The sequence below is a fragment of the Pan troglodytes genome, chromosome 1 (assembly GCF_028858775.2).
Source record: "Pan troglodytes isolate AG18354 chromosome 1, NHGRI_mPanTro3-v2.0_pri, whole genome shotgun sequence".
NCBI classification, from domain to species: domain Eukaryota; kingdom Metazoa; phylum Chordata; class Mammalia; order Primates; family Hominidae; genus Pan; species Pan troglodytes.
The window spans coordinates 78,082,810-78,101,094 of record NC_072398.2 but is presented as its reverse complement, the minus strand read 5'-3'; the positions used below and the strand labels follow the sequence as shown (position 1 = coordinate 78,101,094).

At 39.5% G+C, this 18,285-nt stretch overlaps 1 protein-coding gene across 3 annotated transcripts in view; it reads left to right on the top strand.

Annotated features, from left to right (window-relative positions):
* MROH9 (maestro heat like repeat family member 9) overlaps positions 1-18,285 on the top strand; it is a 132,437-nt gene that overhangs the window by 74,772 nt on the left and 39,380 nt on the right. For 2 of the 3 annotated variants that reach the window (XM_016932332.4, XM_054655764.2), the window contains 2 exons: positions 3,488-3,625; positions 5,536-5,709. In XM_016932332.4, the coding sequence (XP_016787821.3) occupies positions 3,488-3,625; positions 5,536-5,709 (312 nt within the window). The remainder of the gene's footprint in view (positions 1-3,487; positions 3,626-5,535; positions 5,710-18,285) is intronic. The other variant, XM_054655771.2, reaches the window with a different exon arrangement.

Below are 18,285 nucleotides of genomic sequence, written 5' to 3'. Positions count from 1 at the left end.
CATTCTAACTGGTGTGAGATGGTATCTCACTGTGGTTTTGATTTGCATTTCTCTAATGACCAGTGATGATGAACATTTTTTCATATGTCTGTTGGCTGCATAAATGTCTTCTTTTGAGAAGTTTCTGTTCATATTCATTGCCCACTTTTTCATGGGGTTGTTTTTTTGTTTTGGTTTTTTTTGTAAATTTGTTCAAGTTCTTTGTAGATTCTGGATGTTAGCCCTTTGTCAGATGGGTAGATTGCAAAAATTTTCTCCCATTCTGTAGGTTGCCTGTTCACTCTGATGATAGTTTATTTTGCTGTGCAGAAGCTCTTTAGTTTAATTAGATCCCATTTGTCAATTGTGGCTTTTGTTACCATTGCTTTTGGTGTTTTAGACATGAAGTTTTGCCCATGCCTATGTCCTGAATGGTGTTGCCTAGGTTCTCTTCTAGGACTTTTAGTAACATTGAATTTTTTTTACTTCATGAGTCCTTAGTGGTTCTCAAAATGAGAGAATGAGAACAGAGACAGAGACAGGAATAGAGACAGACAGCGAGACAGATGCCATCCACTAAATGTAGAAAGAATGCTAGAAGTGGCAAATCACAATTTCTGCAAGCCCTAATGTGATAACTAAATCCAGAAAAATCATCAATAGATGTTAAAACAATTAAGTGAAAAGTTGTTAGAGAATGGAATATTCACATAGCACCAAATTACCACCCTACAGATTACTTACTGGAATCCCAAAGGGAAAATATGACTTTACATTTTTATGTGTGGTTATCACTCAAAAAGAATTACCTTTGATCCTGTTTGGAAATAATGCACTGATTATTACCAGTCTCCCATTATTTTTCATCTATTTCAATGATCTAGTTTTCCTTGACTTACGTTGGAAGATTTATATTTTTCCAGAAAATAATTTATTTCACTCAGAATTTCAAATGACTGCCATAATCACTGGGTCTCTACTAGATGGGCTACTAAAATCACCAAGAAATACTTTTTAAGTACATAAGCCAGGGTCTGCCATTGGAAAACCTACTAGGATGACGCCCAGACATGTGTAATGTATAAAAGCTGCCCGCAGAAGATCCTGCATTCATCCTTGCCTAAGAACTACTAACACAGATATTCTTTTTAAATTTTTGATCTAATCCACACTTTTTTTCTCACTGCTCATTTTACTTGTTCTTTTTTGTATTATATTGATCAAAAATCTGTTTATCTTAATAGGATTTTTTTCCTGTGCAAAAGGCAATAGGCTTATTAATTCTATTGTTTTTTTGTTTCCTAATACAATGATTTCTGCCTTTATTATTTTCTTACACCAACTTTCTTTAGCACTGTTTTATATTTTGTGATATTGTTTCTCTTAATTTCAGGATATAAATAATGTTAGCATTTCTTTTTAAGTAAAATATTTAAAGTCAAATTATGCATTTACTTCCAACTATAGTGTAAATATCTATGTTATATATAATTTTTATTGTTTTTTATTTTGTTGTCATCCTATTGAGTGTTTGAGTTCCTCTGTGGTTTAAGATTTTGATCCACAAATTAGGGGAAATTTCTCTTAAATTTGCAAGTACTTTATAGACTGTCTTGTTTTTTTATTTAAACTTTCTTTTTGGTTTCTTCTTTTATTATATCACAAATTTTTGAAGTGCTTTTTAATTGTTTTGCTTTAGAGAAGTTATTAATACTTTTTGACATGGTATCTAATTTTTGTGAAGGTTCTCTGAAAGCTTGAAAAGAAGATGTGATCTGTCCTCCTCTCTCATTCAGTCTCTCTCACTCTCGCTCTCTTGCTCTGTCACTCCCTAACTTTCTGTGTACCTGATCTAAGGATATTTTAAATTCTTCCAAGGAAAACATGATTTTATAAAACTGTCATTTTTTTTTTTTTTTTTTTTGAGATGGAGTCTTGCTCCGTCACCCAGGCTAGAGTGCAGTGGCTCGATCTCGGCTCACCGCAAGCTCCGCCTCCCGGGTTCACTCCATTCTCCTGCCTCAGCCTCCCAAGTAGCTGGGACTACAGGTGCCCGCCACCAAGCCTGGCTAATTTTTTGTATTTTTTAGTAGAGACGGGGTTTCACCATGTTATCCAGGATGGTCTCGATCTTCTGATATCATGATCCGCCCGCCTTGGCCTCCCAAAGTGCTGGGATTACAGGCATGAGCCACCGCACCCGGCCAAAACTATCATTGTGTTTTTGAGAGATTTTAATCAGCATATTTGACTGTCAGTTATTAAATGTATGAAGGCTCATGATACTCATGTCTTCACTCTGGGTATTAGCTCTTAAAAACTAAACTTCCTCAAACTGGCCTGCAGGTTCTGTCCCACCTTCCATACTTGCCCTCAAGCCTCCCTGCTGTCCAGTCTTCTGTTCCCTCTCCCTTCCTCTCACTCATCTTTCAGGTGCTCAAACACACCCTGCTTCATATTCCTCAGGGCCTTTGCACATGGTTCACCATCCTTGAAGGTCTCCTCTCTAAACACTTCTTCTAGCTAATGCCAACTCACAAACCTAAATCTAAATATCACTCTTCATTCTAAATTGAATCTACATTACACAATGTAAATTCAATAGTCCCATAGATCAGGGGTCCCCAACTCCCTGGGCCACACACTGGTACCGGTCTATAGCCTGTTTGGAACAGGGTTGCACAGCGGGAAGTGAGCAGCATGCGAGCATTACCACCTGAGCTCTGCCTCCTGTCAGATCAGTGGCGGCATTAGATTTTCATAGTAGCACAAACCTTATTGTGAACTGTGCCTGCAAGGGATCTAGGTTGTAGGCTCTTTATGAGAATCTAAACTAATGCCTGATGATCTGAGGTAGAAGAGTTTTACACCCTCCCTCCCCAGCCATTCTTGGAAAAAAAATGTCTTCCAAAAACTGGTCCCTGGTGCCAAAAAGTTTGGGGACTGCTGCTGTAGATGCAGATGTGTTGTGACATCTGGTAGCTTTCTTTTCTAGTACTGACTAAAATTAGAAACTCTGTCTCATTAGAATAGTACATAGTATAGTATCAGTCTCTCTAGCTTGCCTGGAAGCTCCACAGGGTCGTGGGTTGCTACCGTTTCGCTCACCATTGTATCTCTATTTACTAGTGCAGTGCCTGGCCTGTAGTGGGTATCACCTCTTAGCATATGTAGACATACACTGTGAAGAAACTCACAACCTGACTACAATCACTATGATGGGGAAATTTCAATCGGGTCACTCAGTTTCCAACAATGGAGGAAAATGTAAAATACACACACACACACACACACACACACACACACACACAGACAAAAACGAAACAAAGCATCTATTCTTCTATCCTGATTGTTGTCTCTCCCCACTGCTGTGAGCACTGAAATATATATATTTGATGTTTTAGTGAGATTTGCATTCTAGTTTTACCTAGAATATCTTGATTTTTATGACAGAAATCATGCAGTGGCCTCTACTTTGCTTATAAAGTTATTAACTATTTTCTTTCAGCTTCTGAATAACTACTTCAAGGACCCTTTACCAGAAGAATTTTTGGTCCTCTTCATAAACTGGATCAAAGATTCCAATCCTGTAGTTAGCAGACTGATCCTTCATAGAATTGTCCACATGTTACCAATTATCAATAAGGTATGTGTATGTGATTTGCGTCTGCAAGCATCATCAAAATCATAATCTGAGATTTTGATGTCACTTAACATCTTCACTGACAAAGCGGTGATATTTTTCAGTCTCTATATAACTAAAACATATCAAAGCCTGCTGTTTTATTAACAAGGAAACTGAGTTGAATAGAAAGGATGTGTTAAGTCCACTTAGTGGCTTTATCGCCTTACTTTTTTTTTTTTTTACAGAAAATCATTCATTGCACTCAGAATGTATTTATCCTCATTGCCCTAGACTTGTCTTACAGTCTAAACCATATATACATAATTTCCCCTCCAACATACACTCATGTGTACACACTAATTCCTATCTCAGAGCACTTGCTCAAGCTTTTTCTTCTACTCATAATGTTCCTACTTTACCTATACATATTTACGTTTTTCTCCTTTTTCAATGATCAGCCCAAGTCAAACTGCACTGAAAATTCTTATCTCTCGCAGCTTCATCCCTCTCAGAGCCATATCAGTTATGTGCACTCATATTTTATACCAGTGTCAAAGCATAGTTCTTTGCTTTGACAGCAGTATCAGCATCACCTGGAGACTTGCTAGAAATGCAAATTGTGAGGCCCCACCCCAGTCCTATGGAATCAGAAATTCTGGGGTGGGCCCACCAATCTGTGTTTTAAAGGTCCTCCAGGTGACTGTTATTCAAGTTAAAGTTGAGAACAACAATCTTATACTGTTTCCCATTGACTCACATGAATACTTGTTACCTTCCAGGTCGACTGAATTTAAGCACGTTCCATTTTCTGTAATTCTACACTCCAAAGTATCTTGCAAAATGCTGACAGTGCAAATGTTCTATAAATCATTACTTTCATAATACATCCAATAATAAATCCTTGTTTATCTATTGAGCATAGTCTCTGAGAACTGAAGCCTATCAGTGGACACCCGTTGTGCATTTAGAATGACATAAGCCATGGTCTGTTTACTTTAAATAAATAATACAAGTTGATGGATTTACCAGCAGTGTACATTATCTTAGTAAGCAGCAAATTATTTATTGCTTTACCCAGAGCTCTTCCCAATGTTATCAAAAACTGAAAGGAAAATTCTGTCAAGACTTCCTAGGAGAGTGAAAGAAAAGTAGTGGAAAGTGATCTGGGTTGAGATTTCATATACTGTTGGTAAAGACACAAATGGCCTCTGGCATTGACATAGTCCTTAGCTCTATTTTTTTCTCCTTAAAGCTATTATTTTGGCAAAATAATATTCATTCATTTCCTTTAGTCTTTTTCTCCTTGCCTTTCTTTCTCTCTGCTGTCTCCTTTTCGTGTTTTTCCTTGCCTTCTATTCTGTTTGGTTCTGATCTACATTGACTCCCATGACCTGCCTGAGTGTCTCAGTAGCTCTCATGTCCAAATGGGTCACTATCATCTAATTTAGAGGTCATTCTGCTAGTAGTGTGTTAGTAAATGTTTGACAGCCAGGTGTCTGAAAATAAGGCCAATTCCCTGGTGTAAAGATCCTTATCATGGCTAATTTCAAGCTTTCAAAGGGACATCACTAACCATGGAACTGGGAAAAGATGCACAATAGCCCATCATTATTTAATATTCCTGCCAATCAGACAAAATGCCCATGAATAACCTCAAGAGCATAGATAATGGTAAAATGTAGCGAAAGAATTAGGGAGTGATAATTTTTTAGTATTATCAGTTTCTATTTAATGTTAAATTTATATAATTTAATTTTCAATAATAATTTTCTTAGCAAAAAGTCAACATTTTTGAAAATTTGACAAGAGATTTTCATGAGTCGGCTTCCGCACACCATGATGTGCCGCCCAGACTCAAGGTATCCATATAAATGTCAGCTCAAGTCTCCTGCTAGTTCCTAAATCCCACCATTTTTTCCTTTTATATGTAGACAGAAAATGTCAGCAGTATATTAATAGCCATCCTGGATGCCTTCCTTTCCAAAGATGATAATGTTGTACTTCAGGCCTTGCTCACCCTTAGAAGGCTTTTAAACGAACTGGACAAAGTGACCTACTCTTTGGGTACCAGAATTGGTTCCAGCTACTGTACTCTGATGGATCATGTGAGTTACACAGTTAGATATGTGAGATCATTAGGTTTTGTGGTTCAACTGAAACTCAAGTTGAGGCAGTGATGTTAGGTCACAGAATAAGTCAATAGGAGAAGAAGCCACCATTTCTTTTCCAGAGATAAAAATATTAGTTAGGTAAGTACTGGTCTTTTTTTTTTTTAAGTACACTGTGAGAAACTGGGGAAGAAAAGAAGACTAATCAAGGAATAGCCTCTATCCTTGGATGAAACTGTAGCTTTGTGGCTATATACTGGTTAACCCTATATCTGGACTGCCTGGGTTCAAATCCCTCTTCCACCTCTTATTGGCTATGAAACACTGAGTGAGTGATTTCTTCAGTCTTTTGGTGTATCACTTTTTCCCCATCTATAAAACATCAATAGTGACATAAACAATATTAGGTTTATTATAAGAATTAGATTTGATATTTGCCGTGCCCCAAATAAATGTTTGTTATTATCATATAAAACTCGAATTTAAAAGTATTTTATCAGAAAGTGGTTCTTTCTGAAAATTCTCATTTTACATGGTAAATATGTTTCAGAAAAGTTTAATGAAAACTTTGGGAAAATGTCCCTGTCTGACAGCTTTGAAGAGAGCAGTGGTTCTCCCAGCACGCAGCTGGAGATCTGAGAACGGGCAGACTGCCTCCTCAAGTGGGTCCCTGACCCCTGACCCCCGAGCAGCCTAACTGGGAGGCACCCCCCAGCAGGGGCACACTGACACCTCACACGGCAGGGTATTCCAACAGACCTGCAGCTGAGGGTCCTGTCTGTTAGAAGGAAAACTAACAAACAGAAAGGACATCCACACCGAAAACCCATCTGTACATCACCATCATCAAAGACCAAAAGTGGATAAAACCACAAAGATGGGGGAAAAACAGAACAGAAAAACAGGAAACTCTAAAATGCAGAGCGCCTCTCCTCCTCCAAAGGAACGCAGTTCCTCACCAGCAACGGAACAAAGCTGGATGGAGAATGATTTTGACGAGCTGAGAGAAGAAGGCTTCAGACGATCAAATTACTCTGAGCTACGGGAGGACATTCAAACCAAAGGCAAAGAAGTTGAAAACTTTGAAAAAAATTTAGAAGAATGTATAACTAGAATAACCAATACAGAGAAGTGCTTAAAGGAGCTGATGGAGCTGAAAACCAAGGCTTGAGAACTACGTGAAGAATGCAGAAGCCTCAGGAGCCGATGCGATCAACTGGAAGAAAGGGTATCAGCAATGGAAGATGAAATGAATGAAACGAAGCGAGAAGGGAAGTCTAGAGAAAAAAGAATAAAAAGAAATGAGCAAAGCCTCCAAGAAATATGGGACTATGTGAAAAGACCAAATCTACGTCTGATTGGTGTACCTGAAAGTGATGCGGAGAATGAAACCAAGTTGGAAAACACTCTGCAGGATATTATCCAGGAGAACTTCCCCAATCTAGCAAGGCAGGCCAACGTTCAGATTCAGGAAATACAGAGAACGCCACAAAGATACTCCTCGAGAAGAGCAACTCCAAGACACATAATTGTCAGATTCACCAAAGTTGAAATGAAGGAAAAAATGTTAAGGGCAGCCAGACAGAAAGGTCAGGTTACCCTCAAAGGGAAGCCCATCAGACTAACAGCGGCTCTCTCGGCAGAAACCCTACAAGCCAGAAGAGAGTGGGGGCCAATATTCAACATTCTTAAAGAAAAGAATTTTCAACCCAGAATTTCATATCCAGCCAAACTAAGCTTCATAAGTGAAGGAGAAATAAAATACTTTACAGACAAGCAAATGCTGACCGATTTTGTCACCACCAGGCCTGCCCTAAAAGAGCTCCTGAAGGAAGCGCTAAACATGGAAAGGAACAACCGGTACCAGCCGCTGCAAAATCATGCCAAAATGTAAAGACCATCAAGACTAGGAAGAAACTGCATCAACTAACGAGCAAAATCACCAGCTAACATCATAATGACAGGATCAAATTCACACATAACAATATTAACTTTAAATGTAAATGGACTAAATTCTCCAATTAAAAGACACAGACTGGCAAGTTGGATAAAGAGTCAAGACCCATCAGTGTGCTGTATTCAGGAAACCCATCTCACATGCAGAGACACACATAGGCTCAAAATAAAAGGATGGAGGAAGATTTACCAAGCAAATGGAAAACAAAAAAAGGCAGGGGTTGCAATCCTAGTCTCTGATAAAACAGACTTTAAACCAACAAAGATCAAAAGAGACAAAGAAGGCCATTACATAATGGTAAAGGGATCAATTCAACAAGAGGAGCTAACTATCCTAAATATTTATGCACCCAATACAGGAGCACCCAGATTCATAAAGCAAGTCCTGAGTGACCTACAAAGAGACTTAGACTCCCACACATTAATAATGGGAGACTTTAACACCCCACTGTCAACATTAGACAGATCAACGAGACAGAAAGTCAACAAGGATACCCAGGAATTGAACTCAGCTCTGCACCAAGCGGACTTAATAGACATCTACAGAACTCTCCACCCCAAATCAACAGAACATACATTTTTTTCAGCACCACACCACACGTATTCCAAAATTGACCACATAGTTGGAAGTAAAGCTCTCCTCAGCAAATGTAAAAGAACAGAAATTATAACAAACTATCTCTCAGACCACAGTGCAATCAAACTAGAACTCAGGATTAAGAATCTCACTCAAAGCCGCTCAACTACATGGAAACTGAACAACCTGCTCCTGAATGACTGCTGGGTACATAACGAAATGAAGGCAGAAATAAAGATGTTCTTTGAAACCAACGAGAACAAAGACACAACATACCAGAATCTCTGGGACGCATTCAAAGCAGTGTGCAGAGGGAAATTTATAGCACTAAATGCCCACAAGAGAAAGCAGGAAAGATCCAAAATTGACACCCTAACATCACAATTAAAAGAACTAGAAAAGCAAGAGCAAACACATTCAAAAGCTAGCAGAAGGCAAGAAATAACTAAAATCAGAGCAGAACTGAAGGAAATAGAGACACAAAAAAACCCTTCAAAAAATTAATGAATCCAGGAGCTGGTTTTTTGAAAGGATCAACAAAATTGATAGACCGCTAGCAAGACTAATAAAGAAAAAAAGAGAGAAGAATCAAATAGACGCAATAAAAAATGATAAAGGGGATATCACCACCGATCCCACAGAAATACAAACTACCATCAGAGAATACTACAAACACCTCTACGCAAATAAACTAGAAAATCTAGAAGAAATGGATAAATTCCTCGACACATACACTCTCCCAAGACTAAACCAGGAAGAAGTTGAATCTCTGAATAGACCAATAACAGGAGCTGAAATTGTGGCAATAATCAATAGTTTACCAACCAAAAAGAGTCCAGGACCAGATGGATTCACAGCCGAATTCTACCAGAGGTACAAGGAGGAACTGGTACCATTCCTTCTGAAACTATTCCAATCAATAGAAAAAGAGGGAATCCTCCCTAACTCATTTTATGAGGCCAGCATCATTCTGATACCAAAGCCTGGCAGAGACACAACCAAAAAAGAGAATTTTAGACCAATATCCTTGATGAACATTGATGCAAAAATCCTCAATAAAATACTGGCAAACAGAATCCAGCAGCACATCAAAAAGCTTATCCACCATGATCAAGTGGGCTTCATCCCTGGGATGCAAGGCTGGTTCAACATACGCAAATCAATAAATGTAATCCAGCATATAAACAGAGCCAAAGACAAAAACCACATGATTATCTCAATAGATGCAGAAAAAGCCTTTGACAAAATTCAACAACCCTTCATGCTAAAAACTCTCAATAAATTAGGTATTGATGGGACATATTTCAAAATAATAAGAGCTATCTATGACAAACCCACAGCCAATATCATACTGAATGGGCAAAAACTGGAAGCATTCCCTTTGAAAACTGGCACAAGACAGGGATGCCCTCTCTCACCGCTCCTATTCAACATAGTGTTGGAAGTTCTGGCCAGGGCAATCAGGCAGGAGAAAGAAATAAAGGGTATTCAATTAGGAAAAGAGGAAGTCAAATTGTCCCTGTTTGCAGACGACATGATTGTTTATCTAGAAAACCCCATTGTCTCAGCCCAAAATCTCCTTAAGCTGATAAGCAACTTCAGCAAAGTCTCAGGATACAAAATCAATGTACAAAAATCACAAGCATTCTTATACACCAACAACAGACAAACAGAGAGCCAAATCATAAGTGAACTCCCATTCACAATTGCTTCAAAGAGAATAAAATACCTAGGAATCCAACTTACAAGGGATGTGAAGCACCTCTTCAAGGAGAACTACAAACCACTGCTCAAGGAAATAAAAGAGGATACAAACAAATGGAAGAACATTCCTTGCTCATGGGTAGGAAGAATCAATATCGTGAAAATGGCCATACTGCCCAAGGTAATTTACAGATTCAACGCCATCCCCATCAAGCTACCAATGACTTTCTTCACAGAATTGGAAAAAACTACTTTAAAGTTCATATGGAACCAAAAGAGAGCCCGCATCGCCAAGTCAATCCTAAGCCAAAAGAACAAAGCGGGAGGCATCACACTACCTGACTTCAAACTATACTACAAGGCTACAGTAACCAAAACAGCATGGTACTGGTACCAAAACAGAAATATAGATCAATGGAACAGAACAGAGCCCTCAGAAATAACGCCGCTTACCTACAACTATCTGATCTTTGACAAACCTGAGAAAAACAAGCAATGGGGAAAGGATTCCCTATTTAATAAATGGTGCTGGGAAAACTGGCTAGCCATATGTAGAAAGCTGAAACTGGATCCCTTCCTTACACCTTATACAAAAATCAATTCAAGATGGATTAAAGATTTAAACGTTAGACCTAAAACCATAAAAACCCTAGAAGAAAACCTAGGCATTACCATTCAGGACATAGGCGTGGGCAAGGACTTCATGTCCAAAACACCAAAAGCAATGGCAACAAAAGCCAAAATTGACAAATGGGATCTAATTAAACTAAAGAGCTTCTGCACAGCAAAAGAAACTACCATCAGAGTGAATAGGCAACCTACAACATGGGAGAAAATTTTCGCAACCTACTCATCTGACAAAGGGCTAATATCCAGAATCTACAGTGAACTCAAACAAATTTACAAGAAAAAAACAAACAACCCCATCAAAAAGTGGGCGAAGGACATGAACAGGCACTTCTCAAAAGAAGACATTTATGCAGCCAAAAAACACATGAAAAAATGCTCATCATCACTGGCCATCAGAGAAATGCAAATCAAAACCACTATGAGATATCATCTCACACCAGTTAGAATGGCAATCATTCAAAAGTCAGGAAACAACAGGTGCTGGAGAGGATGTGGAGAAATAGGAACACTTTTACACTGTTGGTGGGACTGTAAACTAGTTCAACCACTGTGGAAGTCAGTGTGGCGATTCCTCAGGGATCTAGAACTAGAAATACCATTTGACCCAGCCATCCCATTACTGGGTATATACCCAAATGACTATAAATCATGCTGCTATAAAGACACATGCACACGTATGTTTATTGCGGCATTATTCACAATAGCAAAGACTTGGAACCAACCCAAATGTCCAACAATGATAGACTGGATTAAGAAAATGTGGCACATATACACCATGGAATACTATGCAGCCATAAAAAATGATGAGTTCATATCCTTTGTCGGGACATGGATGAAATTGGAAACCATCATTCTCAGTAAACTATCGCAAGAACAAAAAACCAAACACCGCATATTCTCACTCATAGGTGGGAATTGAACAATGAGATCACATGGACACAGGAAGGGGAATATCATACTCTGGGGACTGTGGTGGGGAGGGGGGAGGGGGGAGGGATAGCATTGGGAGATATACCTAATGCTAGATGACGAGTTAGTGGGTGCAGCGCACCAGCATGGCACATGTATACATATGTAACTAACCTGCACAATGTGCACATGTACCCTAAAACTTAAAGTATAAAAATAAATAAATAAATAAATAAATAAAATGTTACAAAAAAAAAAAAAAAAAAAAAACAGAATGGGCCGGGCGCGGTGGCTCATGCCTGTAAAAAAAAAAAAAAAGAAAGAAAACTTTGGTATGCCATGGGGAATCTATGTATTTTTAAAGAACTCCACAATAAATTGTTTGTAAACCAGAGAATTATTTCACAATAAATTATCTTGCCAAAACTTCTAAGTTTTTAATCACTTACAGTTCAATGAAGAAAAGCACAGTATTATTAAATTATGAAAAAAAAGTAGTGGCAAAAATTAATTTTATAAACACATAAACACATTAGAATAGTAATAATAATAGTAGTGGCTTAAAGGGGCGGGGCCAAGATGGTCAACTAGAAGCAGCAGCATCCGGAAGCTGCCATCACAAAGATGCAAATCCCAAACAGCATGCAAATCCTGCACTGGCAACTGAGATATCCAGGTTCTGTCATCAGAACTGACTAGGCAGCGGGCGTGACCCATGGAGAGGAAGGCAGAGCAGTGTGGTGTGGAGGCCTACCTGACAGCCACACGGGCCAGGGGAGCCCCCACCCCCAGCCAAGGGAGGCAGTGAGTAAGCGTGCTACCCAGCCTGGGAAAACGTGTTTTTTCCACGAAAATCCCACTTGTGAGCCCATGCCATAAGGACCTAGGGTCCCAAACATGGAGCTGCACAGATTCTCAACAGCCACTAAGCTAGAATCTGTTTAAGACTGCTGAACTCCTGGGGGAGGGGTGACTGGCACAACAGCTGTGGCTGCCTGCTGTCTAAGCCCTTTAAACTCCTTGGGGGAGGGGTGACAGCTGGCACTCAGACTGATAGCCACCTAACACACTAAGCCCCCATGGTGGGGGTAGGGCAGCAGCCATCTCTACAGCTCCAGGCTATGCTTTTTCCCTGCTGGAGCCAGTGAGACTGGATGGCTTGATCCCAAGAGGTATCCCCCACAGCCTAACACATCAGCTGTGGCAGACTGTTGACGAGTGCCTCTTCAGGCTTGACCTGGACCCATCCCTCCTCACTGGGTTCTTCCTGCAGGAAGTCTGACTACTCCAGCCAGGGGCTCAGGGACAGAACTCTGATCTCCTTAGGCCTGAACCCCTCGTGGGAGGGGTGGCCACAGTCTCTGCACACCAGCAGACATAGTCTTTCCTCCTACTAGTTTGGAGGAAGCAAGGCAGACCAGACAAGTGGGCTTTCCCCCCAGCAAAGCACACCCCCTCCACCAAGGGACAGCCAAAGTGCTTTGTTAAGTGGGTCCTGCTCCCCATAAAACCCAGCCAATTGAGACCCTCCAAAAGGGGTCATCAGAAACCCTATACAGGAGCGAGCCCACAGGCATCAGGTTGGTGCCCCTCGAGATCCCAGAGGAAGGAGCAGGCACCCATCTTTGCTGTTCTCCAGATTCCTCGAGTGACATCTCCAGACATGGGAGCAAATCAGATGAATAGGGCCTAAAGTGAGCCCCCAGAAAACTGCAGCAACCCTACAGAAGAGGGACCTGACCATTGCAAGAGAAACAAGGAAACAGAAAGCAACAACAGCACCAACAAAAAAAAAAAGTCCCCACAAAAACCCTATTCAAATGTCAGCAGCCTCAAAGATCAATACTAGACAAACTCATGAAGATGAGAAAAAAATCAACAAAACAACGCTGAAGGCCCAAAAGGCCAGAGTGCCTCTTCTCCTTCAAATGGTCACAGCACCTCCTCCAGCAAGGACGTAGAACTGGACGGAGGATGAGATGGACGAATTGACAGAAGTAGGCTTCAGAAGGTGGGTAATAACAAACTCCTCTGAGCTAAAGGAGCACGTTCTAACCCAATGCAAAGAAGCTAAGAACCTAGATAAAAGGTTAGAGGAGCTGCTAACTATAATAACCAGTTTACAGAGGAAAATAAATGACCTGATGGAGCTGAAAAACAGCACAAGAACTTTATGAAGCATACACAAGTATCAACAGCTGAATCGATGAAGCAGAAAAAAATGATATCAGAGTTTGAAGACTATCTTGCTGAAATCAGGCATGCAGACAATATTAGAGAAAAAAAGAATAAAAAGGAATGAGCAAAACCTCTGAGAAATAGGGGACAGATAACAAGACAGAAAATTAACAGGATATTGATGACTTAAACTCAGCTATGGATCAAGTGGACCCAATAGACGTATACAGAACTCTCCAACCTAAATCAACAGAATATACATTCTTCTCAGTGCCACATGGCACTGATTCTAAAATAGACCACATAATTGGAGGTAAAACACTCCTCAGCAAATTCAAAAGAACTGAAATCATAATACAGTCTCTAAAAACACAGTGCAATCACATTAGAGCTCAGGATTAAGAAACTCACTCAAAAGCGCATAATTACATGGAAATTGAACAACCTGCTCCTGAATGACTCCTGGGTAAATAATGAAATTAAGGCAGAAATCAAGAAGTCTTTTGAAACCAGTAAGAACAAAGAGACTATGTACCAGAATCTGTGGGACACAGCTACAGCGGTGTTGAGAGGGAAATTTATGGCACTAAATGCCCATGTCATAAGGCGAGAAACATCGGCCAGGAGAAGTGGCTGATGCCTGTAATCCCAGCACTTTGGAAGGCTGAGGTGGGTGGATCACGAGATCAACAGTTCAAGACCAGCATGGCCAAGATGGTGAAACCCCATCTCTACTAAAAATACAAAAATTAGCCTGCTGTGGTGGCACATGCCTGTAATCCCAGCTACTCGGAAGGCTGAGGCAGAGAATTGCTTAAACCCAGGAGGCGGAGGTTGCAGTCAGCCGAGATCACACCACTGCACTCCAGTCTGGGCGACAGAATGAGACTCCATCAAAAAAAAAAAATGCTAGAAATATCTCAAATCAGCACCCTAACATCACAATTAAAAGAGCTAGAGAAGCAGGAGCAAACAAATTCAAAAGCTAGCAGAAAACAAGAAATAACCCAAATCAGAGCAGAACTGAAGGAAGTAAAGAAACAAAAAACTCTTCAAAAAATCAACAAATCCAAGAGCTGGTTTGCTGAAAAAATTACAAAATAGATAGACCACTAGCTAGACTAATATAGAAAAAAAGAATGAATTAAATAGACACAATAAAAAATGATAAGGGGGAAATCACCACTGACCCCCCAGCACTGCAAACTACCATCAGAGAACACTATTAACATCTATACACAAATAAACGGTAAAATCAAGAAGAAATGGGTAAATTCCTGGACGCATACACCCTCCCAAGACAAAGCCAGGAAGAAGTTGGATCCCTGAATAGACGAATAACAAGTTCTGAAATTGTGGCAGTAATTAATAGCCTACTGATAAAAAAAAGCTCAGGACCAGGATTTCACAGCCAAATTCTACTAGACATACAAAGAGGAGCTGGCATCATTCCTTCTGAAACTATTCCAAACAATTGAAAAGGAGGGACTTCTCCCTAATTCATTTTATGAGTCCAGCATCATTCTGATTCCAAAACCTGGCAGAGACACAACAAAAAAGAAAACTTCAGGGCAATATCCCTGATGAATATTGATGCGAAAATCCTCAACAAAATACTGGCAAAACAAATCCAGCAGCACATTCAAAAACTTATCCACCATGATCAGGTCAGCTTCATCCCCGGGACGCAAGCCTGGTTCAACATATACAAATCAACAAATGTAATCCATCACATAAACAGAACCAATGACAAAAACCACATGATTATCTCAACAGATGCCGAAAAGGCCTTCGATAAAATTCAACATTCCTTCATGTTAAAAACTCTCAATAAACCTGGTATTGTTGGAACATATTTCAAAATAATAAGAGCTATTTATGACAAACACACAGCCAATATCATATTGAATGAGCAAAAGCTGGAAGCATTCCCTTTGAAAACCAGCACAAGACAAGGATGCCCTCTCTCACCACTCCTATGCATCATAGTATTGGAAGTTCTGTTCAGGGCAATCAGGCAAGGGAAAAAAGTAAAGGGTACTCACATAGGAAGAGAGGAAGTCAAATTGTCTCTGTTTGTGGACATGATTCTATATTTAGAAAACCCCATCACCTCAGCCCCAAAACTCCTTAAGCTGATAAGCAACTTCACAAAGTCTCAGGATACAAAATCAATGTGCAAAAATCACAAACATTTCCATGCACCAACAATAGACAAGCAGAGAGCCAAATCATGAATGAACACTCATTCGCAATTGCTACAAAGAGAATAAAATACCTAGGAATACAGCTAACAAGGGATGTCAAGGACCTCTTTAAGGAGAACTACAAACCACTGCTCAAGGAAATCAGAGAGGACACAAACAAATGGAAAAACATTCAATCCTCATGGATAAAAAGAATCAATATCATTAAAATGGCCATACTGCCCAAGTAATTTATAGATTCAGTGCTATTCTCATCAAACTACCATTGACATTATTCACAGAATTAGAAAAAACTACTTTAAATTCCATATGGAAGCAAAAAAGAGCCCATATAGCCAAGACAATCCTAAGCACAAAGAACAAAGCTGAAGACATCATGGTACCTGACTTCAAACTATACTACAAGGCTACAGTATCCAAAACAACATGATACTGGCACCAAAACAGGTATATAGACCAACGAAACAGAACAGAGATCTCAGAAATAACACCACACTTCTACAATCATCTGATCTTCAACAATCCTGCCAAAAGCAAGCAATAGGGAAAAGATTCCCTATTTAATAAATGGTCTGGGAAAACTGGCTAGCCACATGCAGAAAACCGAAACTGGACCCCTCCTTACACATTAAACAAAACTTAACATGGCTTAAAGACTTAAATGTAAGACCCCAAACCATACAAACCCTCGAAGAAAACCTAGGCAATAGCGTTCAGGACATATGCATGGGCAAAGACTTCATTACAAAAACACCAAAAGCAATTGCAACAAAAGCAAAATTGACAAATAGGATCTAATTAAATTAAACAGCTTCTGCACAGCAAAAGAAACTATTATCAGGGTGAATAGGCAACCTACAGAATGGGAAAAAATTTTTGCAATCTACTCATCTGACAAAGATCTAATATCCAGAATCTACAAGAAACTTAAATTTACAAGAAAAAAAAAAAACAAAATGACCCCATCAAAAAGTGGGCAAAGCATATGAACAGACACTTCTCAAAAGAAAACATTTACATGGCCAACAAACATATGAAAAAAAGTTCAACATCACTGATTAGAGAAATGCAAATCAAAACCACAATGAGATACCATCTCACACCAGTCAGAATGGTGATTATTAAAAAGTCAAAAAATAATAGATGCTGGCAAGGCTGTGGAGAAATAGGAATGCTTTTACACTGTTGGTGGGAATGTAAATTAATTCAACTATTGTGGAATACAGTATGGTGATTCGTCAAGGATCTAGAACCAGAAATACCATCTGACCCAGCAATCCCATTACTGAGTATATACCCGAAGGATTATAAATCATTCTGCTTTAAAGACACATGCACATGTATGTTTATTGCAGCACTAGTTACAGTAGCAAAGTCATGGAACCAACCCAAATGTCCATCAATGTTAGACTGGATAAAGAAAATGTGGTATATATACACCGTGGACTACTATGCAGCCATAAAAAGGAATGAAGATTATGTGCTTTGCGGGGACATGGATGAAGCTGGAAGCCATCATTCTCAGCAAACTAACACAGGAACAGAAAATGAAATACCACATGTTCTCACTCATAAGTGGGAGTTGAACAATGAAAACACATGGACACAAGGAGGGGAACAACACACACCAGGGCCACTTGGGGGGTGGGTGGCAAGGGGAGGGAGAACATTAGGAGAAATAGCTAATGCATATGGGGCTTAAAACCTAGATGATGGGGTGATAGGTGCAGCAAACCAGCATGGCACACATAGACCTTTGTAACAAACCTAAACTTTCTGCACTTGTATCCCAGAACTTAAAAAAAAAGAAAAAAGTGGCTTAATTTATTGAACACTTAATATATACCAGGGGCTTTTCTAAAGGATTTACTTGAGCTATTTTACATAAATCTCTAAGCAACTGTATTACTATTATCCAATTTTCATGTAAAGAAACTAAGGCAAAGAGAAGGCAATGTTTGGCCAAGGTCATATATGTGATAAAGTAGTCAGAGCGCTCATATAAAAAAATCAATATGAGATTATAAACATTTCCTTAAAACCAGAAGGTGATATTATATTTTTAAAATTTGGGCCAAGTGCAGTGGCTCACGCCTGTAATCCCAACACTTTCCAAGACTGACATGGGAGGATGGCTTGAGCCCAAGAATTTCAGACCAGCAGGAGGGTTGTTGGAGCCCAAGAGTTAAAAGCTGCAGTGAGCTATGATCCTGCCCCTGCACTCTAGCCTGGGCAACAGAGTGAGACCCTGTCTCTAATAAAATATAAATAAATAAAAATTTAAAAATTAACCTCTTCTGACTTGCAATTTTTCCTTTATAGAATCATTTTTATCCAATTACCTTCCTATTTGGCATAAGTAGCCTTTGAAAACCTGGTTGTATGCCAGTATGCAGAGAGCTTCCATTGTTA